The 25,757-nt window shown below is 52.6% G+C and overlaps 9 protein-coding genes across 9 annotated transcripts; 5 read left to right on the plus strand and 4 right to left on the minus strand.

Annotated features, from left to right (window-relative positions):
* Positions 1–156: 156 nt before the first annotated feature.
* LDBPK_363810 (hypothetical protein, conserved) lies at positions 157–1,338 on the minus strand (the record flags this gene model as incomplete). The annotated part of the gene is made up of 1 exon (XM_003865447.1): positions 157–1,338. The coding sequence occupies one exon, from the start codon at positions 1,336–1,338 to the stop codon at positions 157–159; it is 1,182 nt and encodes a 393-aa protein (XP_003865495.1).
* Positions 1,339–1,807: 469 nt separating this feature from the next.
* LDBPK_363820 (hypothetical protein, conserved) lies at positions 1,808–2,404 on the minus strand (the record flags this gene model as incomplete). The annotated part of the gene is made up of 1 exon (XM_003865448.1): positions 1,808–2,404. The coding sequence occupies one exon, from the start codon at positions 2,402–2,404 to the stop codon at positions 1,808–1,810; it is 597 nt and encodes a 198-aa protein (XP_003865496.1).
* Positions 2,405–3,301: 897 nt separating this feature from the next.
* Positions 3,302–5,059, minus strand: LDBPK_363830 (hypothetical protein, conserved; the record flags this gene model as incomplete). The annotated part of the gene is made up of 1 exon (XM_003865449.1): positions 3,302–5,059. One exon carries the CDS (start codon positions 5,057–5,059, stop codon positions 3,302–3,304), a length of 1,758 nt encoding a protein of 585 aa, XP_003865497.1.
* Positions 5,060–5,369: 310 nt separating this feature from the next.
* On the minus strand, positions 5,370–6,038 carry LDBPK_363840 (nudix hydrolase-like protein; the record flags this gene model as incomplete). Its single annotated transcript, XM_003865450.1, has 1 exon — positions 5,370–6,038. One exon carries the CDS (start codon positions 6,036–6,038, stop codon positions 5,370–5,372), a length of 669 nt encoding a protein of 222 aa, XP_003865498.1.
* An 825-nt stretch (positions 6,039–6,863) lies between these two features.
* LDBPK_363850 (hypothetical protein, conserved) lies at positions 6,864–7,886 on the plus strand (the record flags this gene model as incomplete). Its single annotated transcript, XM_003865451.1, has 1 exon — positions 6,864–7,886. One exon carries the CDS (start codon positions 6,864–6,866, stop codon positions 7,884–7,886), a length of 1,023 nt encoding a protein of 340 aa, XP_003865499.1.
* A 365-nt stretch (positions 7,887–8,251) lies between these two features.
* Positions 8,252–8,719, plus strand: LDBPK_363860 (calmodulin, putative; the record flags this gene model as incomplete). Its single annotated transcript, XM_003865452.1, has 1 exon — positions 8,252–8,719. One exon carries the CDS (start codon positions 8,252–8,254, stop codon positions 8,717–8,719), a length of 468 nt encoding a protein of 155 aa, XP_003865500.1.
* Positions 8,720–9,294: 575 nt separating this feature from the next.
* On the plus strand, positions 9,295–12,228 carry LDBPK_363870 (mitogen activated kinase-like protein; the record flags this gene model as incomplete). Its single annotated transcript, XM_003865453.1, has 1 exon — positions 9,295–12,228. One exon carries the CDS (start codon positions 9,295–9,297, stop codon positions 12,226–12,228), a length of 2,934 nt encoding a protein of 977 aa, XP_003865501.1.
* A 720-nt stretch (positions 12,229–12,948) lies between these two features.
* On the plus strand, positions 12,949–16,176 carry LDBPK_363880 (hypothetical protein, conserved; the record flags this gene model as incomplete). The annotated part of the gene is made up of 1 exon (XM_003865454.1): positions 12,949–16,176. One exon carries the CDS (start codon positions 12,949–12,951, stop codon positions 16,174–16,176), a length of 3,228 nt encoding a protein of 1,075 aa, XP_003865502.1.
* A 1,378-nt stretch (positions 16,177–17,554) lies between these two features.
* LDBPK_363890 (hypothetical protein, conserved) lies at positions 17,555–18,139 on the plus strand (the record flags this gene model as incomplete). Its single annotated transcript, XM_003865455.1, has 1 exon — positions 17,555–18,139. One exon carries the CDS (start codon positions 17,555–17,557, stop codon positions 18,137–18,139), a length of 585 nt encoding a protein of 194 aa, XP_003865503.1.
* Between the last annotated feature and the right edge of the window lie 7,618 nt (positions 18,140–25,757).

The raw sequence follows: 25,757 nt of genomic DNA on the forward strand, positions 1-25,757 counted from the left end.
CCGTGTTGGTGTTACGTGGAATGGCGAAAGCAACAGTAGAGGGATCGGAGACGAGGGGGGTGCAGCACGAGAGGCGAAAAGGGCACGAGGACAGCACTGCGGCTACACGGAGAAAAAGTGAGACCGCCAGCTGGAACCACATTTACTATCAGCGCTTCACCACAACAGGTGGTTTAGGTCGTCACCGGGGATCAAGTCCATGCCTAAAAAAGAGCCCAAGTGAAGTTGCAGTTTCTTGGTGTAGGTCGCTCTGTTTGTACGGGGATCAACCACCCATTGCACCACAGTACCGTCACTCGAGCACGCGGCAATAATAATCACAGATGAAGCAGGCGGAGCAGCCAAAATGCAGATGGAGTTGAAAATGTTCATGAAAGAGAAGCAGCGACGACGGGTGACGAACTCTTTGCACACAAAGCACGTTTGTGGGTCAAGGACATACGTGAGAGCAATGGTTTCATCCTCAGATGCGCTGGCAAGCCACTGAGAGTCATCCGTGAACTTTCCAGCTGTGGGGGTGTAATCGTGAGCACCCGTGATAAGCGCCATCGGCTGCAGGCGAAGGACATCTTCCCCGAGAGCGCGAGTGGTGTTGTCTGACCGGGGGCAGTATAGAGCAATGAGCGATGTTCCGCTGGAGATGGCAATGAGGCCACTGTAGTAGCTTACCTCGAAGAGCTGAATGCTCTCTCCTAGCGAGTAGTCGACCCGCGAGATGAGGGACCCGGCGAGCACATCCCACTGGCATATCACCCCGTCGTCGCCCGTGCTGAAAAGCTGCAGCGCAGGTGACCTGCCGCGTGCGAATTTGACGAAGCGAACCCAGTCTGTGTGGCCAGCAAAATGGTGAAGGGGCTTTAAATCGGATGTCCACACGGTGACCGTGGCCGTTCCACCCCCGGTTGCAATGTACTTGCCGTCAGGTGTGCACGAGATACAAAGTACGTTTTGCGCGTAGCTGCTGGAAGCACAATCCTCCGTCACTCTCAGATTTCCGCCTTCAAGGTAGCAGATGCCATTGGAGCTGCAGACAAGCGTACCCTCAGGTGTCACTGCCACACCCGAAATCTCGCTCGTTAGTCCGTTTGGAATTGAACAAATAGGCCATAATGTGTTGCCTTCGCAGCTGATGGTCTGAATGCCATCACGTGAGACGGCGATGAGCGCCTCTGTCGAGAACATGTAAAGTGCTATCGAGGACAGCCGGATAGAATCCAGCTTTCGATGCAGTAGCAGCGAGCAGAGAAACTGTCGCGCCGCAAGGCCTGGAGTGGGCTTATCCCGGAAGGCTGCGCTTCGCAGCGTGTAGCGGTTCACTGTGTCGATGATTTCCTGCATGCTTCCAGCGTTTATCTTGTCCGGTAGAACAATGTGCTATTATGCCAATCAACCAAAGCAGAGGCCTTTCCTTCTGTTCGGTCCCGCCGTGCACAGTCGCAACGGCATTTCTGCCGGAAAAGTGAAAAAGGATCGCGATACTTTTTTTTTAGGAAGGCGTGGAGAAGACGAGAGGCAAAGTTGTGGATGGCACAATGCCCACTGGGGAGCTGAACGGTGAGAACGAAGGGCGACCAACTGAGCGCTGCAAAAAAAAAAAAACAGCCGATTCGAAAGAGGCACTACACAAACAGGAGTGGTTACTTTTTAAAGCGCCGCTTCCTATTTCCCTCCGCGACGAACCTTGGCAGAGTATTGTGGCAGTGTGCCGTATGTATTCGTGTGGTTTTTTTTTCGGGAAGGGGGCTGCGTCCAACCCACAAATGTGTGATACGTAAGCGTATTAGCCTCAACGACAAGGCAGCGATTCTCACTTCCAGAAAAAGAGGCGCTTCATCAGCGGCTTCGAATCAGTGCTCTCTGCTGAAGTAGGCACAGCACTATGCTCTTTCATGGGGGCCTGCATGCCCATGATCTTGCGCTCCTGCAGCGCAACGTACGGCTTGTACCTTGTTTTGTTCTTCTCCAGCTGTGGAAGATTGAACTCTCTAATCACTCCCGGGTCTGTGACTTTCCATCCGTACACTGGGCATGGTTCACCAGTAAGATACGGATGAGTGCTGGGATTCGGCGGCTTGCCGCCTCGAAAATACAGCTTGTTGCCGCTTTTGTGCCACACACCCTGAATCATCATATTTAGCACACGTGGGATTTCGCTGGGGTTTCGCCGAAGGTTGCCACGAAGTTTAGAGAGTGGGTGTGTGCGATTCAGCCCAATACCGAACCCCGTTCCATCGGCGCCATGGTCCATCCACGCAGGCCATTTGTTCTCTCGTAGAATGCTCTTTGCCTTATCAAAGCGCCCGCGATCCTGGTCATAGGGAGTGTCATGGAACGGTTTGGTGAAAGGGTAGACTGACGGTGCGTTATGAAACACGGCCCGCCTCGGGCCTGTACACCACAACATAGCAAAACCACTCGAAAGCTACTGAGAGCATGGAAAAGAAGCAGAAGGATAAGTCGCTTGAGTAAAATCAGCCAGTATTCGCACATTTTCTCCTATTCGATTGTTGCATCCCTGATGGTGGGAGACACCTCAGTATGGTATCCAGGGTTCAGCGCCCCCATTCTGTGTGGAAGGAAGTCAAGCAGCCCCCTCCCCTTTCGATCCCCTGCGAAGTGCCGAGCCACTTCTCGTGGTGAAAGGGCCAAGCACCTACGGCGAGGGGAAGTCAGTGCAATTCATCGCTACTGGCGCCGGCAGTCAGGTCCTGGATGGCGTTGCGTTGGAGCGGCCCGCGGCAGCCAATATGCTCGGGCCATTCATGTGACAGGCGAGGTGGCATCGTGATTCCGACGCATCCCACCCGGCCCTCACTGCCCACTGGTGCGGGGAGCCTGAGCCACGCCGAGGGTGATGCACCAGGTGGCGACCGGCATGATTGGGGAGCGGCTCTGAGGCGACCCGCGGGGCGGCCTGGGTAGACTGTGAGGCAGCCGCCGTGCTTTGATAACTGGGCCGGTGCGTTGCTGTAACACCTGTGTACACGGCTGCTCTGGACCACGCTGGTGGGGGCCTATGCCAGGCTGGGGATAGGGTGAACTTGAGCTCACTTTCCATGGCAGAGAACGGACACGAAGAACAAAAAAGTATCGGTTTGTCGAATAAAGGCAGCGCCTTTCTTTTGCCACAGTAATTAGTGGAAAGTCGTGTCTCTACTTGTTGCTGAAAATCAGCGCACTGCTTTTGTCTGTGAGTCGCATACAAAGCATGTGTAAAACATGAAAGTACCAAGCCTGGCTAGCTTTTCATTCGCGGTAGCCTGCAGCGAAAAGGAAAGGATTCTATGAGGACAAATTCACGTCACACCGGAGGTGAACGGTGGAACGGGTAGAAGATACTGTCGTCGAGAGGCGGCAGAATTGGGGGCGCGACAATCCTGCGCATAATAGTTGCCTGTGAGTTGGAGTCATATCGTGAGAAGGTCACCTTGAAGGTGAACTGCTGATATGAAAGTGCGTTTCCGTCGAAATTCGTCTCATTCCAGATTTGAAATGTTCCAACAATGGGCGAAGCGAACGCGCCGACGATGATGTCTTGTGGATTATACTCGGCACCTGCACGCGCAACCACAAACTGGTAATGTAGGCCCACCGTAATGTTGCTGCACTGGCGAGTGTACGCATTGTAAGTACCACTGGAGGAAGTTAGAGCATTTGATAGCCCAGTGATAGGAATCCAGCTCGTTGTGTCGTTTGCAAGAGCATCATTAGTAACACCTATTTGATCCAGAATGGTGGGTTCACCATCGACAGTGACGTTGATCAGGGCAGCAAGGAGGTGACCAGTCCCAACGCTACAAATGTCTTGCAGGTCGGACTCGTTCATCAAAATTAGACACCCACTGCTGATGATCGAGTGGAGAAAACTAGCTCGCCTCCACTGATTGCTGCCGCACAGCCTGCCACCAGCTGGCACTGCGAATCCACTTTCTCGCTCCAGGATAGCACTCTTCCCGCCGTGGGTGACTAAAGTACCAGAACGAATCTTGTCACCAGAGAGATACCCAGGAGTTGCTGCAAAAATATTGCTCGGCACAGTTGCATTTTCGCCGGTGAAGGCGGCCTCAAAAGATAATGCAACGTACTGCATTAGCCCAACGCTACTCAGAGTGACGTTAAGGGCTGCCTCTATCAGTTTCCCGCTTTCATTCGAAGAGTAAGAAAAATGAGCGTGAAGGTCAACAACCGCATTGTTGCACGTTTTACCGTCAGAAATTGTTGCGTAAGTGCTGGGCGTGGGGACAACGGTGGGGCCCAGAGTGTCCAGTAGCGCGCCGGATGCGTCGTGAAGATTCAGCGTCACGGGCACAAATTCAGGAGCACTGCTGTTGTACCCCAGCGTAGACTGTAGAAAGAGGTTCTGGTACTTTGCTACTGGAAACAGCAAGCATATTTGAGCGCCATTCAACGTACATGAGGTGCCTTTGATGGAATCCAAAAAACCGACATTTCGCGCGAGCGCGCTGCACGAGCCGTCGCTCATAGTGGTCGGCAGTTGGAATGGAGCCACACGGCGATATGAAGGGCTTCCGCTGATGACCACGTACTTCGCCGTTGTCAAAGGATCGCCTGCCGCGTATGGCTGGCTTACGGTAACCGGTTCGATGGGCGCGGTGGGAAGCAAAGGCTGTCGAACATCTGTAGGCACTCTGAAATATCGGTAGAGCTCACTGGGATGATTTGTCCTAATAACGCACACAGCGTTGTAGCCTTGCGATTTCTTTTCTATGTAAGTTGCATCCTTTCCGTTGATTCGCTTCAGAGAAGTGGCTCGGTCCTTCGGGTAGCAATAATCTAAATATGGAGAGCTGTACTTTTCAGGGAGGCAGTAGAAGAACGCTGCTCGAGCACTGGCATCGCAGTCCTCATCGCAACAACAGAACGAATCACAAATACCTCGAGTAACATCGCAAACACACTCCCCTAAATAAGGGGAGTTCAAATTACGAGCATCTGGCGTGCTGTTTGGGACGTTAGCCCAGTCCACCGGTACCACTACGATTGGATAGGCAAATGCAGAGGTGGTTAGAAGCAGCACACACAGGAGCCCTTGCAACATCACGGGCACGCGAATCCTAAAGAAGCGAGCCAACAACAAAAATAAATCAGTTCACCGCACATGAGGATGCCAGAAAAAGGAAGCAGAGGAAAATGATATTTCGTGAGAAAGCGAAACAATCCCAGGCGCTGCGAATACGTTTGATCCCCAGGTCTTAGCATAAGCGAGCATTTATGATTTAGCAGAATATGCAAATCTCATAGTATCGCTAATAAAAAACTATGATAATCCCTTTCTGCATTCTAGTATTGCAGCTTTGCGGTGTGTTTTGCTTCAATAGAGTTTTGGATCTGCACGTGATAAAAGTGTGTTATACGCTCCACGCCAGAGCTTCCATGAATGTGTATAGCTTTGCGTCTACAATCGCGCGCTGACCCTTTTCCGCGTATCGTTCGACCACATCCGAAAGTGCACTTAACGCGTTCTTGGGCTGAGAAATAGGAATCATGAGAACCTCAATGTCTTCCCCATCATCCAGGTGCTGCTTTGGTTTCTGATTTTCTGCGCGCTCCCCGTCAACGTCGAGACGCACCAAAACGCAACATGAGTCAGTGAGGCCGGGCTCCGTGGAGAGTGGCGGTGAAATAGACACGATTCCAGCTTCATCCACAACAAAGCCGGTTTCCTCGTGCATCTCACGAATGGCAGCTTGACTAGCGTTTTCGTTGTCGTCCACCAAACCGGCTGGAAACTCCAGGCAAACTGAATCCACTGGTGGACGATACTGTGCAACAACAACAATGAATCTCTCGCTGCTTCTCCGTACCACGGCACAGATTTCGACCGCGTCCACTGGGATCGGTGCCGGCGAGCGTTGAAAGGCGCTCACAGGTGTGGATCGGGTGGTCCTCTGCACCATTTCCCATTTATTTCCTGGCTGCGCACCATCGTCACTGGCGGTGTATGAGAGAGAACAAAGTCGTGTGAATTTGAGCCCACTGACGACTTCAAGCCCCGTTCTGAGGTAGGTATGCTTCATGGTGTGTGCTGCTGTCCAAACAAAAGGGGACTGACGCTGGATAGGGCGCTGTGAAGGTGCTTAAAAGCGTTTACATCTAGGACTGAGACTCTTGTGAGGAGGGGGAAATGGAGGTGGGGAGACCGTCGCAAGCAAACCGGATGGGTGAAGAGGAAAGCTTATCATTTTCGTTGGCAACTCCGCTTGGGGAGGGGGGAGAAACCAGGAGCCCGAGCAGCTTACCAGGCTCTCTGCTCCCACGCTTTACCCTCGCTCAGGTGCTCTGCGTTGGGAAACACAGCAAAGATGTGTGTCCACTGGCAGGAGATGGAGTGAATTTGCAGCATGCACTTCTGACTTGTTGCTGCCCCCCCCCCCACTTCACCACTATGTGCAGCTCTCTTGTACTCGACGAAAACTATGTCTTGGGGGTGTTCATATTGCATTCCACACTGTGCAGTCCCTTCTAAAAGCGCCCCTGTCCGCTGCGGAAACACTCAATAAGGTGGTTTCTCTGCCTCAGAAGCGCCTTCAGATTAATAAATTGAGGTAGGGGTGAAAATGATTTGTTTTCCTCAGCACCATAAAGAAGACTTGTACTTGCGCCATCGAGTTGATCATTGCAAGGAAACTAGCACGCTCCAGCCCTGTCAAAGGAGGTATTTCGCCTCCTTTTTTTTATCCGTGTGCTCTTGCACGCGTGTTTTCAGCGACAGAGAGGAAATCCGTTTTGCAAATTGTCTGACCTTTTGCATCTCTCTGAAAGAACTCAAAGTCGTGCTTCTTTGCGCTCAAAGGCAATCTCGACCTTCTGTTTGTCTCACCACTTCTTCAGCCTCACTGTTGATGATTACATGGGCAACGCTTTCGTTTTCCTTTTGCTTCTCTACGCATCATCAGAAACTAAGCAGAAATCTCGTTTGTGTAATGAAGGCAACGTCGGGTCGAGCCCCCCTTCTTCGGATGCTTGACGACTGTCGAGTCTTGAGTTGTCAGCGCAGGTGGCATCTCATCAAAGACGACAGAAAGCAAAACGAAGAACTGAAGAGGGTTGAATTCGCACCCACCTTTGAGCGTGACCAAATCGTCAAAGGCGTTGAAAGTGGCACCTACGCCGGGAGCTCAACAACTGGCGATGAGCCGATGGAGCCACTGTCGAGAGGTCTGATGAACACGATGGAGGAAACACCGTATCGCGTCAGTTGGTATGACTTTCAAACTGTGAGTCCTGCAAAGCGGTTTACCTACTGGGTATACCGTCGCTTGCGAGATCTGCCACCTGAGTGGCAAGAGTACTATCGCAGTATGGTGTATCAAGAAATCAGCGCTAGCCGTTACGTAAACCAAACGTGGGATTGCTTTATGATGGTTGTTGATGGGTATCGCAAAGCGAAATGGGTACTTCGAAAGTACGGTGTCAAGGTCGACGAGAGCCTTATACCGAGACCGTACAACAATTTCTGGGAAGAAACCACACACGAGGAGCGTGTCTGGGCTCATCGGCGCTCTCATCAAATGAAAGAACTACAGGCGCTGCAGCGCGACGATGATGAAGCAGTCTTCGGGGCGAGCATGATGAATCGGAACGAAGTTTCTTATACGTCAATCAAAAACCTTCAGACCGGAATGCAAGGTGGAACGCCTCTTCACGCTCACGACCTACCTGCTCCAAAAGAATCAGAATTGAGAATGTCGCGTCAGGATGAGGAAATGAGTAGTGCTCTCATGTCGAGCATCGAAGATGACAAGTTGTGGAACCCAGTGCTGCGATCTCGATTGCACACACAGCGCCAACGAGCAGAGGCGGAACTTTACGGCTTCGAGGATGAAGATGATGACGGGACTGCTGCTGAAATTCAGCGAAAGTGAGCACAACGGGCTTATTCTTTTTTGCTAAGTCAATATGTATTTTTCTTTTGCGTCCATGCAACGAGGGAAGGAAAAAAGGGAACGCTTTTTCGGCAACAAGCACCGCAGCCTGTGATGCTGCGCGTCTCCATGAGGTGGTAAAAAGAACAAGCAATGACGCTTTTTCGCCTGATCTAGTTCAGCTCTTGCGCACGCCGACGTGGCAGGTAAAAAGTCGACCCTCTTTGCGATCTCAAAAAATGTAGCTTTCCTGTCTCTTCTCCTTCCTCTTGCGGTTGATCGCGCTTTTTATGTGCAGAGCAAAACCACACGCTTTCAGCCATATCAACAAAGGGCATTCCGTTTGCACTTTTTTCTTGTGGAAGATGGCGGACCTTCTTTCCCTCCAACAAATTACGGAGCTTAAAGAAGCCTTTTCCGCATTTGATGTTGATTGCGATGGTAGCATTACTGTCGATGATTTGGAGCAAGTGTTCAGTTCAATTGGCCACAAAGTGTCCAAGAAAAAACTGCAGTCGATTTTGTGTGAAGCTGACCTAGACTCCAACGGGGTGATCGACTTCCCGGAGTTTCTCACGCTTGTGGCCGCTAAGCTGAATGACCCGGAGGAAAAAGAGCTTGAAATGCGTCGTGCGTTTCGCATGTACGACCTAGGAAACACCGGATTCATCACTGTGCCTAATCTGCGCTTTGCGATGGGGCGCCTTGGCTGCTTCCTGACACCAGAGCAGGCATTCGACATGATTAGTGAGGTGGATGCGGATGGTGACGGAAAACTCAGCTTTGACGATTTTCGCCGTGTGATGACTGAGGGATGGGGCGCGACGCCTTGACTCAGGCTGGAAAACATGTATCATCATTTTCGCCCCTTTCAGTTTTTCTTTGCATGTTCTTGAACCGGAAAACTATTGTGCTGGGCCTGTTTGGAAAGAACAGCTCTCGTCCATCTTTCCCCCCTTCGTGACATATGTTTTATTTTTTTTCTTCCTACTTTTTTTTCGTTGCTTGAAGAGGAGTAGAACGGGGGAAAGAAACATTGGGCCTCTACTAGTGATAACGTATATCAGTTAGCTCTTTTCTGAGAGGCCGTGAAAGCTGGAATCTTCTTCTTGGGCTCGTTGATAAGCGCTCGTATACGCTATACTTTGCTTTTGCGAGCCTTTTCATCCTGAGCTGCATATATGTCGTGGGCACCTGTGTGTGTGCGCGCGATGGCTCTTCGAGAGAGCGATGACGCCGCTCTCTGTACATAAAATCGGCACTCTTTGTCTTATCCGCTATTTTTTTATCGCAGTCACTCCCTCACAGGCTCGAAGTACGTATTCGTGCCACACTCTCATTTTTGTTTATTTCGCGATGCGAAACATACATGAAGCCACTATATTGCAGTTTATGCTAAGTGGAAGAGATGAGCGGCGCCTCAGTGAGAATCCCCATCGAAAAATATGATATACACGATGTTTTCTTTTCCCTGAGTGTCCTGAGGAAGCTACCGGAGTACACAAGGGAGCTGGAGGAGGGCTCTTCAGAGACATTGTACCGAATTATTCATAGCTCGATTTGCGCCGCCCGTTGGTACTATCGCCGCTACTCCCGGTACGGAGAATTCGTTCATTTACTCAACACATATGCGGAGTGTATTGCTGTGAAATCGTCCAATTCTGCACTCCGAGTCGCGGAGCTACTTGCAGCTCGCACTTCCCAACTTCATACCCCGCAGCTGTGGCAGCGGCTTCCACTTCCGATTGCCGCTTCTCTTCTTTTTGCCGTGATTTGCTGCAGTGCGACGGTGATACTTATCGGTATTGGAGAAGATTGCTGTCGAAAAGCGGATGTTGCTGCGCTGATACTGAGCTGTGTGAGTGTCTTGTGCCTATGTGCCCTGTTTCCACTCATTTACGCGTCCCTAAGGCGGCGCGGATACAAAGGGCAGGAGCGGCTTGTTGACCGCATGGTGCGAATGGCCTGTGACAACGCTCAAAGCCAAAATTCGTTCTACAACCCGCTGTCGGACCGAATTGAACTCACCGAGCGAGTGATAGTCGAGGACGCAGATGCGTTCCTTGTTGAAGCCGACATTGCCCATCGTAACCGAAGGGCTATCGCGATGCTCTTAACAGAGGCCACCGAAGACGAGGGGAGTGCTGTCTTACGGAGCAGAGGCCTTCCTCCTGCTATGATCGGACTTAACGCCATCTATAGACATACGATCATTATCATGACGGACTTTGATGGGAAAGTCGTAATGTGGAGCGATGGCGCGGCTACCTGCTTCGGCTTTAGTGCACGAGACGTCGAGGGGAACAATATAATTTCGCTTCTCTATGGCGAACGGTCGGTGGAGCTCTACGCCACAATGACTGAAGCCGCTGAGAAAAACTTGGACCTCTCCGAAAAGGTCCTCAACGTAGCACATATGGGCTTGGGCACTGTCTCTATCAGCGCAACAGTGGTCGTCAGCCGAGAGGCCAAATCGAATCAGCCCGTGGGGTTCACTCTCATCGGATCTGTACGCTCCGATGAGCTGTCGCAGACGCAGGCGGTGCTGCACTCCTTTTTTGTGGCAGAACTGTCGCAGCTGTCTGTCAAGGACAGTCAATTTCGCCAAATTGTGGACTGCTTGCGGTGGAAAAACCTGCGTGACCTCTCCGCGCTGGCGAGGGACTGGAGAAGCGCGCACATTCGGCAGCTGCTGTCCGAGGTCATCAAAGGTAGGCAGCTCTACGTGAGCGTCGAGGTCGATCCAAAGGTAACCGAATTGCCGCCTATTCTCTGCGACACGGTGGGTATCACTGCTGTGCTAAATCGCGCTTTCGAGCTGTTCTGCGAGAAAATTCGCGTCCGCGTTGAGCAAAAACGCACGACTAGTGCGGTGTACCAGCTCATTGTAGTTTACCGTCATGACATGTCTGGGCTCAACCGAAATACCTTGATTGACATCACCCGATCTGCAAATGACCTTGGTGGCATTGTAGTTGACTCCCCTGGTACGCTGAAGCTGTTGTTGCCCTTTATGGTGAAGGATGAGGCAATTCAAGCCTTGAGGCCTCAAGGTGCCGCTGCACAGAAGCCGATCGGACACGACCCCCTCATTGTGCTACTCTTGGAGAAGAATGCTGTGCACCGTCGCAACATATCTGCCTCCATCTGGAGCTGCGGCCATTCTCTTCGGCTGGTTGAGAACGTTCGCAAGGCGCTACAGGCCATCGAAGGATCGACCGACCTCGGCTGCGCTATTATCGACGTCGACGTGAAAGGCTCTGACCGCGTGATCGAGGCACTGCTGGCGAAGCACATCTACATAATCGAAGCCTCTGAAGCGCTAGACGGCGGTGCAAAACGCGGTGATGCCCTTCTGAAGAAGCCGATCTCGAATGAGGCCCTCCGCAAGGAGCTAGAGAAGGCTACCTACAAGTGCGAGGAGGCGAAGCGTGCCGGTGAGGAGCTGCTGAAGCGGCGAGAGGTGTTCGGAAAGGTGCGCAACAGTCCATGGACACAGGGCCGTCTGCTCGGGCGTGGCGGGCACGCTGCCGTGTACGAGGCGACTTCAACCTTGACGGGCGGAAAAATGGCTGTCAAGATCATCCGCGTGTCTGGCAACTTTGAAGAGCGCATCGACGAGTTTATGAATGAGATTGGGATTCTGTGTAAGTTGACACATCCGAACATCATTCACTACTTTTACTGCGAGCGAACGGAGACAACCCTCAACCTCTTCATGGCGATGGCTGACCAGGGTACGGTGGCCGACCTTATCAAGCGCTGCCCACGACTGCCCGAGAACCACGTCGCCACCATCACGAAACAACTTCTGCAAGCGGTCAACTACTTGCACGAGTGTGGGATTATCCACCGCGACATTAAGCCAGGCAACATGCTCATTTCGCAAGGGCAGCTGAAGCTGTCCGACTTCGGCACAGCCACCACGAACGTTCGAGAGGGCACAGTTGGCACCATCAGCTACATGGCCCCAGAGGTCGTTGATGGAAAGCCGAGCGGTAAGGAAAGCGACATCTGGTCGATTGGCTGCGTTGTCTGTGAGTGTTTGCAGATCAAGCGCTCTGGTGATGGCTTGCTTGGGTATGGCGCACCAGAAGAGTACCCGAGTGATGTATCCGCTCAGGCGATCGACTTCATCAAGGCCTGCATGCAGAGAAATCCCTCAGAGCGTGCAACAACTGGCACGCTGCTGCTGCACGACTTCATTGTACACCTCGACCAAGAGGTGTCACAGCTGGCTGAAGTACTACCGGAGGCGGCGCCAAACGAAGAGGGGGCAAAGACACCTAAAGCCCGCAGCAGTTTCAGTGACTCCACCGTCATCAGCTGGTCCTTCGACTAGTCTCTGCGTTCTCCGTACTCTTCTTGTTTTGCTGCTTTTCTTTCGGTGAGCGCAAGTTTGTTGTACTGCTCTCCCTCCTCCTTTTCTTTTTCGCTGCCGGAGGGGTCTGCTGCGATTGGTTTCCAAGTAGCCTGATGCACACACATCTGCGCACAGGAACACCCACCTGCAGCGACTTTTGAATCGGCAACGACGCCAACAAACAGAAAAAAAAGCGTACTGCTATGCAGCCTCGCAAATGTCTCTGAAAGAAAATCTAACGCTCCTGGGCACACACTTTTTGCCTAAGTGGTTCCCCTTCTCTCTGGAAAATGGCGGTAGGAGACGTCCCCTCCATAGAGAACACGCTCTGTTTTGAATGCCATGGTGCCGCCCCTTCACTTTATCTCTCTCACCTACGGAGCGGCAGCAGCGAGCTTCACGGGTGCTGTCGAATCGACTCTCTCACGAGCCTTTCTGTTTTTCACGACACACAGAATCCGATTAGATGGTTTGTCGCCTCTGATGTACGCCACTACCGCCTCCCAACGGACTCGGTGTTCTCTCCCCTTTTCCCTTCCCTCGCTTTCGTGTCTTTTTCTCTCTGGTGGGCCCTATGCAGCCCCTTGATTCTTTTCCGTGCTGCAGACTACCCCTCCCCCTCCCTCCACTTCTTACAGCTTGCACCACACACCTGACCTCATTAGCACGGTCATACCATAGATCCCTCTCTGTTGCACAATGGTGGCGGGGCAATCCGGATCAACACAAGGGTGCTCGCCGAGCCTCTCCACGTCGCTGCAGGAAGCTTTCCTGCGCTACGATCCCAAAGAATGTCGGCGCAGCGCCAATGGACCAGCAGTAGAGGAAGTACGCCCGATGCTGGCGAACCGATACTTCAACATGGACCACCTCGCCCTGTGGAAGCCGTCGTTGCTCACGTCTCTAGGCGAAACATGCCGTCGCGCTGTTTACGTAAACGAGTATCATGCGCTTCTGTGCAGTCGGCGACTGGTTCTGGTGAATAGCAAAGGCCGGTACATCGTCTTCCCCCCCTTTTGCGACACTCTGAACGACGCCTACGTGGAGAGGGTATCCAAGACGTGCACGCTAGTGCTTGCAGCCGTTGCATCTGGCGTTCACGTGGCCCTTGTTCGGGACTCTGACATCCGGAAAGCTGATACCCTCCAGAGCGTCTTTTGCCCTACCGCGTCTGCCGTCGCCTGCATTCACCACGTAGGAAAGAACTTCTACGGCTTGTGCTGTGAGAACTGCAGCGTGGAGGGGTTGGCAATCACGCTCGACAACGCTCACTCTCTGCACCCTGAGCTGCATGCGAAGGTGCTGCCCAGCCGACACGGCTGGGTCCAGGCAGCTTGCGACTACCTGTCCCCGAAGAGGTACGTGCACAGCCTCTTCGACCGGCACAGGGGGTATCTCCTAATGCTCTCCAGCCGGAATGTGTCGCTGTGGATGTACAGCGACGTAACTCATTTGCAGCTCGAGTGCTCCGCCGCGCTTCCCCGGGAGGCGGTTGTAGCGATTGTGCCCCCGTTGCAGGATGAGTATGGAGAGGCGCAGGTGGCTGTCCTCATCACCAGCAGCGGCGGCCGTGTGCCGGTGCATTTGTGCACCACGGCAGGCAAGCGCGGAAACTCGTGGTCGCTCTCCGTGGGTGAGCTGCGCGGTCTCCCTAGTGGGGTGACAAACACGGTGGTCTCACTGGCATGCGCGTGCGGTTCGTCGCTGCTTTTGGCGGATCAGCTCACCTCTTCTCTGCTTCTCGTGACCCGCTGCGAGCCGTTTTGCGAAGCCCCTGACAGTTCCACGACGCACGTTGTCACACAGCACTTCTTAGGCAAGCCTATCTGCGGCGTCGGTGTCGAGAAGAGCGTGCGCGATGGCGACAGCTTTCTCACCTTTGTCGTGTACTGTGGGGACTCGACGATTGTGCGTCTGGGCCGCATGCCCCGTGGTCAACTCCTGCAGCGACAATTCGCGGCCTCCGTAACGAGTGGCATTGATGCACTCAGCAAGCTCGAGCCGCAGGCGCAGGTGGTCCTTCTCCTTGACGCGGTACTAAGCGGCCTCCCGATCTCGTACCTGTCACAGTCCCTCGAACCCCTTCTCCACCCGTGGGCGGCGACAGTGTGCGGAGTGCGCCTGTCAGATGGCGCTCGTGGCATCATCCATCATGCAATGCGGGGCTTGAGTGAGCTGTCGCGTTTGTGCTTGTCGTTTCACTACTGGCGACTGACGGAGGAGCTGGCGCAGTCGAGGTCTCGGTTGGAGAAGAGTTGTGCCATTCTTGCCGAGGTGCTGAACCGTGGCGGCTGGCTGGACTGCCCTACGCGGCAGAGACTGGAGTGGGACGATGACGTTTTGGTGCGCGCAGACGGCAAGCTGACGGACATCAGCGCTGTGGACGCCCAGGCAGAGGTTCTGCAGCTGCTGCTGTCATCTGTGAAGCACGCGACAACGATCGCGTGGCTTTACGACTTGGTCCTGCAGACCGGCACCACCTATCGATTTCCTGGCCGACTGGAGGACCTACTATGGAAGAGCGACCCGGTAGCAGTGCAAGTGTCGCTGTGCATGGATCTACTGGCAAAGCACGACAAGGACATCACGGACAAGCTCCTGCAGAAGGAGCACGTACTGCCGCAGCGCTGCCGCCTCGCCGCAACCCTCCTGTCACTGGTGTTGGACAGGGCGTTCGAGCCTGTCATGGCATACACAAGACGGCACATCCTCGACATTGTGCAGTATGATCTTCTCTCATACACGACGGACCTCCTCGAGTCAAGCTTTCCTACCTCGCAGCCTCGCATTCGCCTCCTGGTGTACCGCTACCCGCACGATCACAGCGTCTCATCCGACATGCTGTCGATGGTCGAAGCCATTTCTTCAACCGGCGATCTCTACAACACACTGGTGACCATTCTTGGCGACGCGGCGTGCGACAGCGAGCTGAGCTCGGTCCTGCTCGATTGGATGGAGTGCCACACCCTCGCTGACCATCGGATTTTGACGTTCGCGAAGGTTGTCGTGGACATGGGACTCTGCGTCGACCCGGCGCACACCTTAACAGGGCGTTTTTTTTCGTCGGTGAAGCAGCAGGCGAACGGAAACGCGCAGCAGGCGGCGCTGCGTTTTGCCGAGCTGGCGCGCAGCAACCTGTCTGTACCCCTCGACGGACGGCTTCTCGCTATCGAGCACGCCATCACTGCCGTGCCGTCGGACGACAATCGACTGATTCAGTTCCTGTTGCTGCTGCAGCAGCAGCTGGCCAGCCTGATCGCTGAGCACCTGGCCGTCGGCAAGGATCTCGTTTTCGCGCGCGGCACCGTGGAGGCGGATCTGCGGGCGCTGCGGGAGCACTACGTCAATGAGAACTCTCTCTTCGAACTGGCTGGACGCTACAAAGTGCTGGGCGGGTGCAGCATCCAGCTCGACTTGCTGAAGATCCACTCAGACTCTCCCGAGCTGCTGATTGCCAATGCGCTGACCGGTGTGCTGACGTTCCTCAAGGCTGTGGGGCTGTCTGCGCCACAGGCGGTGCAGCGTGTTCTGCGGGAGTACCTTGGCACCTTTCAGGCCCCATTGCCCCTCTTCCCGTTTGTTGAGTTTCTTGCCTTTGATGGCCAATCCCCAGCCCTGGCCGTTGACGAGCTGGAGAAGGTCGGCGTGCCGCTGCCCACCATTTTTGATACCTTCATGAGCTTGCTGGACGGCCACCGCAATCCGCTTTTTCAGATTGGTGACACGGTGCTGGCTCTGGGGCAGCTGGTGCCCAAGATCAGCCCTGCTGTTCAGCACATCTGCGCAGCACACTTACTAGAGTGCAGCCGGAGCATGCTTGCAGGAGAGCAGCGCGCCATTGCGTTGACAGAGGAGGATGTGCACATCATCAAGCAAATCGGGGACGACATGCGGAAGCTGTCGCAGCGGAGCCAGACAGCATTCTGACAGCATACACGCCTCCAATCCCACTCCAAAATTCCTCCTTGATGGCTGCTTCCGCTCGTCAGTTCTCTCTCGTTTTCGTGGGGTTTGCCCATTGCAAGGAGACGCACCACCTTCACGGGAGGTGGCCACTCCTCATTGCTCCCCCATTTCAGTGTTGTCTAATCCCCGCTACCTGCCAGAGGCCCAGGGAATCTAAGACACAATGAACAGAAGCAGAATCGCAGCTGCGCCTTTCCCCGACCGCCGTTGAAGAACAACGGCGAAGCGCCTCTGCCAGTCTACCTCCCCTTCCACAGAAGCACAACTGTTTTTGGCAAAACAGTGTCGCCTCTTTCTCGTTTACATGTGGGCTTCTCGTGCAGAGGAGCCACTTTTGCGGAAGGAGGTTAGATGCCTGTTATCATGGTACACTGGTTGGGTTTGTGTGAGTGTGTCGCAGAGACCTTCTTACTCAACGCACTCTATCCCTTCCCTTTTGTCTCTTGTGCCTCCATTTTGAGTATCTTTCTTCCTTCACCCCGCGCTCACTCATGCCACAACCTGCCACCGCTTCTTCCTCACTCGCTGAAACCCTCTTTCTCTTACCTGCCTCAACGTATGCCGTCACGTATCCGCAGCGTACCCTACTTTTTCCTTTTGTTCTTTGTTTCTCCGCCCTCTGTCTCCACTTGCCCTCCCTTTCCATCTTTTCTTTTTCTTGGAAAACAGCCCTTGATATCACCGGCTTCAGAGGGGAGAGGGCCCGGCCTTTTACCTTCCGTCATCTCTCATTTCGCCTTTTCGTTTTACGTCACTCTTTATTTTGTGGTTTCCAGTTCACACGGCGTCATACGCTTTCTGACGCAGACAAGCACACGCAGGCTTCCTCTCCTCTTCGTCTTGACCGCATCGCACTTCAGTGCGGCTGCCATCATAGGCCCTTCCCGACCCACCCACGCCCGCCTCACCACACACCCCTGCTACCAACCTCAAAGGAAAACCAACCAACAGCAAAAAAAAACGTACTAATCTGAATCGCACCACTCTCGTACGATGCGGTGGGCACAACCACACATTCCGTTACGTCATTACCCCTGATTTTTTTTCATTTCTTGCCTGCTCTCGTCTTTCTCTTGAAGGTTCCGCCACTGCTCTCTCCACTCGGCTTTCTAGCACTCTTTGCGTCTCATTTCTTTCCTCCGGCTTGACCGAATCGCGCTTGCACGCCGTTTTTTTTTTGCCGATCACCGCTATATACACAAGTGCGCACATATACGCACACTCCAACCTCTTCACTCAAAGGCAGTAGGAGAGAAGAGTGCAAGGCAGGAAGGGAGTGCGTCGCGCAGGGGACACGTTTGATGACTGGCAAACCCGCTTTTACTTTCTCTCTCCATCGATGCTCCGCCTCTGCCTTGCATTGCGCTCTGCTAGCGTGCAGCGGAAGCCGCACCTTTTCCGTATCGACCTGACTTCGAAGCACACTCCAGGTCACCTTTACCTCGCCGATCGTGCCGTCAAGTCCACTGCTGCGGACCCATGCTTTGTGTGCCTCGACAACGCCATGGCATGCCAGACAGTGGATTCGAACGCTGCGGTCGTGCTGCGCAGTTGCATGACAAAGGGCCGGGAACTCTTCCAGTACGGGCGGATGCGCTTTCAAGGCATGAGTGCTGCCCTCGTGTTTCGTCACAACCACCTCGTCTTCCAAGGCATCGGCGATGCTTCTGTGCAGGCTCTTGAAATGTCGCTGCAGCACAAGGACATTTTTGCGCTACTGGGCGGCATCAGCCAGCATGAGAACATACCGGAGTGGGCGCGCGCTGTCGAGAAGGCCATCGCCGAGGGTGACGTGGAGTACGTTGCGGAGGAGATGCTGCTGCAGCTGCGGTGCTCCACGGAAGGCTGCACTTCGGTTGTGGCAAAGATATCCAAGTTCTCAGCAGGTCTGCCGGAGCCGCCGAGTTATTCCCATGCCATGTAGGGAGACGGCACAGAAGAAAACAAAAAAGGCGTTGTTTGGGAGTTTTGTTTGTGTTTTGTATCAGCTCTTTCCTCTCGTGCGAAAAAAGGACGCAAGGAGGAAGCCGAAAACGCTATCAGAAGGAACCAGCGGCCAAGCAAAGGAAATGACGGATTTTCTTTATCTCATAGTGGTGCAGGTGTCCTCGGCGCATGTCACTTCGACCCCTGTACGTTGGGTAGGTAAATCCACACAGAGGCAAAATAGAGGCGTTCAATCACGTACTTGTGCGGGGCTGACTGTGTGGAGGTCAGACTGAGGTCACAACCCCCCCCTTCTCCACCACACGCATACACGCACATTCTCAGATTTACGTCTGTTTGCCGAGGCACAGGCACACACGTGCACACTTGAGTAGCTCCAAGCTGAACCGTCATTGATAGCAACACCACCCGCACACACACACACACACACGCGAAGTGATAAACAATAAACACTATTCCTTTCTCTCTTTCTCTCCTTTCTTTTTCTGTGTGTGCGGGTGCATGTATTACAGAGAAGTTTCTTTTTCTCTTCGTTCTCACGTTTTTTTTTTCGGCGTCTGATTTGTTGTTTTGCGCGGTTCTTTCGAGGTTGTTTCACTTTACTTCCCCCCTCTCCTTTCTCGTTTTGCGTTTCATTCGTGGCCAGCAACCACGCGCTCTGTTCTGCGACTCTCCTCGCTTCACGTTTGTTTCTTTTGTAAGCCTACTAAATGTGTGCGTGTTTGTGTGTGTGTGTGTGTGCTCCGCTGCCATGCGGGGCCTTTTTCTTTATTGAGCGGTGGCGGTGGTTCGCCGTCTCTCTCTGTTCTGTATGTTTGTATCTCTTGCTTTTTTGTTTCGCTCCTTTTGGCTCTTGTCCTCTCGCGCTTTCTTCGTCTCACGCTGCCGTTCCTGTTCTCTGTCACTTTTTTTTTCTGGTTTCTTTGCCCTCTCTCTCTCTTTACCTTTCACTGCCCGTCTAGCTCCCCCATCTCTCTCTCCTTCTTTTCACTCTTTCTCTGTATGTTGACTGCTTTACTGCCCCCAACCCCCTCCCCCTCCCTAGCTCCACTCTTTTTTTTTCTTCCCGCCCCACGCCCACAATGCTTTCCCTTCTTTCAACTTCGCCACCCCTTCTCAGAATGTGTGTCACTTCAGTGGAGAGAGAATGCGATTATGCCCGTGTTTTTGTTTTGTTGGCTTGCTCCTGCCTTCTCTCTTCTTCCTGTGTTGGTGCACGCCGTATTGGTGTATGCCTGATTGTAGCTATGGCAAACCAATTTCTCTATACTTCTTTTATCGATGCACTTTCTTTGGCATGGGCTAGCGAAGTATCCTCCCTCACGTGATGCTGCCTTGTTTTCCCCTTGCCCTACCGCCACACATTTGTGTACCTATTTAGCATATATGTATATATATTTTCTATCCATGGAGCGCATCATCATGCGGTGATTGTTCAGTGGTGCGGTACACGCGAAGCGGAAAAACAGAGGACATTTGCAAGCGCAACAGCCGAAAAAAAAGTTGAAACAACGCCGCGTTTTTTTTTTGTTTTGGTTTCTCCCCCTTTCTGCAAGTCGTGGATGTCGGGGAGGGTTTCCAATTGAGGACGGGCCAGAGAGCGCAAACAACCAAAGAAGTATCCACGTACTAGTGAAGGTGTGGCTGAATGGGTGTGTGATTGCACAAGGGGGGGGGAAGGGGCAAAAGGGAGTGAGGGAATCGGCTGCGCAGGAGACCCCCTCCCCCAAAGAAGCAAAAAAAAGGACGCGAACAAAAATGCAAGAGAGATGCAGGCAAGATAAGAATAATATACACGCACGCCAATTAGCCACAACCAGATAGCATAAGCAAATATGGGAGGAAAGAGGAGGGGATTATCGGCAGAACCTACGCCAAAGGAAACAGGAAGAGCACCGGGCATCTTTACACCTCTGTCTTGGCTCCTACTCTTTTCTAGAGCCTTTTTTGGTGTCGCCGATCTCTTCGCCCTCTCTCTTTTCCTCTTCCCCTTTCTCCGTCTGAAGGCGTCTCTCTCGCTGTGGCGATGCGCTTACATGTTTGCTCAGGGTGTCGCTCTGCATGCATGCTCCACTTTTGTGTGCCTTTGGAGAAATATGTGTGGATCCATGTTGTCTGGCTGTACTCTGTGCGGCAAACAACGGCAGCGGAAGCTCGCACTCTCCTCCCCTCCCTCAACCCCAAGAAAAGAAAGACAAAAAGAAATCGGAAGAAAAATTTCGGAGTGAATAAAACGGGGAAAAACGAAATGGTGAGGGGAAAAGGGAAGAAGAAGCACCCGGACAGAACGCATGAGACTCTTTTTTTTTGTCTGTGTGCTGTGCTTTTACCAAGCCGTTTGACAATGACGCATCGATGCTGTCTCGTGTGTGCGCTTTTTCTTGTTCACCTTTTCTGCCGTCTTTCCAGCAGCGCCTTGTCCTTCCTCCGTCTCCTTTCTGTTTTCTTTCGAGCCATGTCTTCTGTCCGCCCTCTTGCGTCTCCGTCTGCTTTTCTCAGGGCTCGATTTGGTTTCTCTCCATCTCTCTCTTTTCGGTTGTGAGCCAACGCCGACGACGGTGCCTTACTTCTTCCTTTTCCCTTTTTCCTTTTTTTGCCTATTTCGTTTTAGTGTGTCCTTTTTTATTTCTTTGTGTCGTTGTACTGTTTAACATTTCGGTTGCTTAGTTCGCAGTGGCTAATGAGTGATTGCGCATGGCAGAGACCGAGCAGAAAGAGAACAACACGAGGCGCAGCATACAAATCAAGCGTTTTGGTTTCGTGCAAAGTAGGAAAAAGGAAATTTTAGGAAGAGAAAGGGAATCCATCAGAGAGGTGACTGCAGTCTTTTCTTTTTTGAAGTGTGGTGCTTTCACGTGTATCTGTCGACGCTGTTCAAGGTGAAGAAGGCGCGAAAAAGAAAGAGTAGTAGTGACTCTCTTCTTGAATGCTCTCTTTCTCTCTTTGCGTCTCTCTCATGTGCATATGTTGCTTTACGTGTGCTACCTCTGTCGTGATTTTGTTTCGCCTTCGCCTACTTTTCTCATTTTTCACCCGTGCTCTTTCGAATCTAAATGCATATCTGCGTGTCTTGCTCTGTCCATATGCATGTGTAGTCGTTGAGGTGGTATCTTGCAGATGGAGAGGAGAGAGTGGCCGGGGAATGGAAAGTTTCGCCTGAAGATTTAGACGAAACGATATTAGAAGTCCGCCCACTCGCCTATTCGCCGCTTCATCGTCCTTCTCTTCCACCATCTTCCTGTACTTCTGCGTGTATGCTTCGCGGTGCGTGCTCTGCTTCGTTTTCTTCGTGAGTATTGCTCACGGGGGCGGCACTTTCTTTTTGTCCCCCCTCTTTCTGAAGCCAACCTTCTCACAGCGACAGAAGTAAACCTCCACCTTTTTTCGATGATTGCACTTCACATTACACTGCAATGCGCAGAATCACCTACACCGACCCAAATATATGGGCGAACGGTACTTACTGACGTGCTCTCACACGCTGCCTTCTGCAGGCAGCAAGGCAGCTCTGTTTTCGGCTTCGGCTTTTGTCTCTCTCTTTTAATGTTGTGGCATCCCATTTTTCACGGAGAGATGGTCTGCCGCCAGAACCGAAGGGGTTCAACAAGGAGTGCGACAAACCAGCGCTCATCACGCGCCTATGTGTGCGTAGGTGTGCTTCGTGACGGCGTGCAATTAGGATCTCTTGTAGCCATCACTGCGTGCTCTTTTGTAATTTGCTTTCCACTACCCTTCCCTTCCCCCTCCCTTTCCCCTCCCTTCCCCCCTCATCATCATCGCCCTCCCTTTATCCCTCTTTTTCGTGTTTAAGTGAAGTCCCCTTTTGCTTTATTTATTTTTGCTGTTCTTTGTTTGTGTGCATTCTTGTCCTTTTTTTTTGTATGTGCGCCTTCTTCTCCGACTATGCTTTTTGCATGAGCTCAAAAACAACAACAGAAAGGGCACCGAAGAAAAAGAAAAAGAGTCATTGTGCCTCCCTGCCCTCCCCATCTTATCTGTCTCGCCTCTCTTACTCTCCCTCATTCTACTTTTTTGGGGTGGAGGGGTGGGGTGATGCTGTACTTTGGGACTACACGCGCACCTATACACGCTAACAGATACGCGAACACAGCCTTCAGCTCATGTGTCTTGCCTTTTTTTTTTCACTTTTATTTCTCTTTTTACCCTCCTTTCTGTGTGCCCTTGTTCACCGTACAGAGCATACGTAGGAATGCCCACCAGAAGTGCTGCGAGGCATCCCAATACGTTCGGAAACGTCGCATTGCACCCACCTGTCGCTTTTTTCCTTCTCTTTGTCTGCCTCCCTTTTCGCGGCATCCGAAACAAAAAGAAGGCAAAACGATGCGCCTACTTCACAAGTAGTCCGGGCACCCCGTTTGCGTTGACAGTGCCACGCAACACGCGCAGCGGGCCAATCTACTACAGTGTCTTTTGTTTTTTTCTGTGTTTTTCTGACTTTCGATTCCGATGTTTCTTTTCTCGTTTCTCTATTTCTCTCGTCTGTTGTCTTGCTTCTCATGGTTGCTCTTGTCATGTTTGCGTGTCAGTGGGCCTCTCGGCCTCCCTTCTGCTACCTCTCCTTTTTCCAGCTAACCGCATCTTCTCAACAGCCATTCCAGCTGTCGTTCACCAACCACCCGAGTGCGAGTACAGACGACATGCAAAACAACGAGGAGAACTGATGTATGTGACCCCCGTGCAACATCACCCGGGCCAAACTATGACGAAGAGCAAGGAAAACCAAAGATAAGCAAAAGAAAGAGAAAAACTTTAAGAAGTAGCGGTTGCGCACGTCTGCGCGCTCATGTTTTTGCCACCTCCAATGAACTGAGCACTGCCACCTGCACCTACTCGCAGGTGCACACTCGGACTCAGAGGAAAGCGAAAGGGGCTCGAGGACAGCGTATCTCTAGCTCTGTGCGGACTCACATGCCTGATTTGCACACAGCTACAGATTACACTTAGCCCTCCGCCAGAAAAGAAAAGCCCCACCCTGCACCTTCCCCCCACCTCACCTCAGCATGCTAACCTCTTTTTTTTTGAATACGTTTTTGCTTTCTTCGGTCATACACGTGTGCGTGTGTGTGCTTTGGTTTCTTCGCTGTTTCCTGTTCTCCAGGTTTTTCCTTGCCTTTTTCCTTGCGTGTGTGTGCGTGTGTGCCCCTGCTTTACTTCAATTTCTTTTTTTTTCTTTCGTTCAATGTTGCTCTCTTCTCTGTTTGCTTCTGTGTTTCCACTGGATGAGCCTTGATGCGGAAAGGAGGCCCGTGAACACAGCTGTACCTCTATGGAGTGCGGTTTACGAAATAAGTCTCTCTGTGTGTGTGCGTGGGCGCGCTTTTTTCGCCGTTTCACTTCTGTGTAGTTTGGGCACTTCTTTCTACCTCGTCTTTGTGCGACCCCTCGTCCCTTTCCATTGCTTCAACTCTCCTCCTCCTCAACGCATCGTCGCCTTTTTTCCTCCGCACCTTCCGTCTTTCTCCCTGCGGAGAGGGGAAGGCAGGAGCTGGTAGAGGTGTGGCGAGGCTTATGTAAAGGGGGGAAGGGAAAGTCAAAGGTACGGGAACGATGCAGGCAGACATACAGGCTGCTTGATAGACGGGTGAGAGACAGAGGCTCGACGAAAAGGACACAGAAGCAGCCCCAAGAGAGGTTTGCAGTATCTCTTCCCTCTTCCCTCTTCCCTCACTCTCACCTTCATGTCTCACCTCTTCCTCCACCGCATTATACAACGTTGACCGGAGACGTTTCCATGTCTTCTCCCTCCCTCCCGTACTACCCCATCACGATTTGCCCCGTTCTCCGGCACCCCCCTCACATCGCCCTTTTTAGCCCAAGCTCTGCATTCCGTTGCTTCTGATCAGCAAAAGAATAATGCAAGCAGACACCGCTGTCTCTCATGTAGTGCAGCGTGTGCGCGTGTGCTTGTGTGGGGGATGGAGTCCCCCCTCCTCCTCCCGCCACACATACGCGCGTTGAGGGGGTGGAGGCTGGGGGGATGCAAAGCCGCCGCCTTTTTTCTTCGTTCTCCTTTGCGTTTCTTTTGTCTTGGACAGTTTTGCATCCCACCATTTGCGTTATCGACCTATGACTTTCTGCCCCCACCCCCTCTCCCTTCCTTCATCTCGTCCTCCACTACACCCTTCTCATTTTCTTAAGGTTTATCGTCTCCTGTGTCTACTGGGCGTGCGTGTTGCGTGTCTTTTCAGAGGGAGCCGTTCACGACTTTTACAAGATAGGAGAAAGAATTCAATGGCCTGCAGATGCGGAGGCCTCAACAAGCAACGAAAAAGAAGAGGCGACGACGATGCGAGGGGAGAGAGAAAAGAAGGCAGTTTTTTTTTTCCTTTCAGCAGCAGCGGCAGCAGGAGCCGCAGCGCGTGAAACACGTGACCACTGACATGACACAAAACGATGAATTTATATATGTGCAAGCGTTTTACTATAGCTGCTTGCATACGTCGTGGATGCCCCTGTGCCAGCTGACCTCCTGCTGCTGTTTTCTCTGTTGTCGGTCTCTCTCTTGTTTGCTCTAACTCTCCTTTGGCTTCCTCCTCCTCACAGTCGACGCCAACCGATCTCCGTGTTGCTCATTTTAGCTGAAGCACACACACACACACACACACACAGAGTTTCTCCCACAATTCCAGCGATGTTTGCACTTTCCGCCTTCCTTTTGGCTGATGAGGTCCGTTTGTCGGCTGGCTAGTTTGTTTGATCATTTTTCTTGTTCTTTGCGTTGCTTCACAAGCACTGCTTTTTTTTTGTGTGTGTATTATGCCGACTGCTTTCCTCCAGTTTGCGTGCGTGTGCTGAACAAGATTTTCGCGCATTATATATAAAGGACTTAATGGCGTTCTTTTCTCCCCCCTTTGCTTGCCTTTTTGCGCTGCCTCAGTGTTGGCTCGTTCTTTTGTTTTTCAAGGGCGGATATCTACGAACGTTTTCTGTACCACCGACGAAGGGGGTGGGAGAGAGGGATCGTCCGAGAAAGACGCGTGCGTGCATACACAGGCTTGCGCGTTCTGCGTGGATGCGCGTGGCATCTCCCTCCCTTTTGCGCCGTCTCGCTTTATGACACCTTTCCTCCCTTTGGCTGCGTCTCTCCACGACTTTCTTCTCTCTTGCTGTGTACGGATTCGTATTTGCATGGGCAGACCCGCAGGCAGACAACCGTGAAAAGAAAAGGGAAGGCGAAATAGCAAATAAGGTGAGGCGTGCGCGTGCGTGTGCGAGGTTCTCTCAACAACAACAAAAGCAAGCCAAATAATGTGTTGCCTCTCCTACAGCACTGAGACACACGGACTGCGTCAGGCGCACACCATTGCTTGATTTCTCTTTGCGTAGAGAACAAAGGAGAGTGCTGCGAGCCCCTCTTCCATCTTTCGCGTTCCAGTTCGCTAGTGTGACACACACACACACACACACACAATCTTTGCCTCTCCCCCTCGGTCTTTACGCTCGTGCTCCTTGTTCGCTTTCTTCATGCGCGACGAACCATTCTTTCTTTCGTTTTCGATCGCGGCTGTCTCGGCCGGCACGGTCTTCTTTAGCGCCAACCAGGTCGTTGCACGCAGGCCGGCTCACGAGCGTCC

This window comes from Leishmania donovani, chromosome 36 (assembly GCF_000227135.1).
Source record: "Leishmania donovani BPK282A1 complete genome, chromosome 36".
In the NCBI taxonomy this organism is placed as follows: Eukaryota; Euglenozoa; class Kinetoplastea; order Trypanosomatida; family Trypanosomatidae; genus Leishmania; species Leishmania donovani.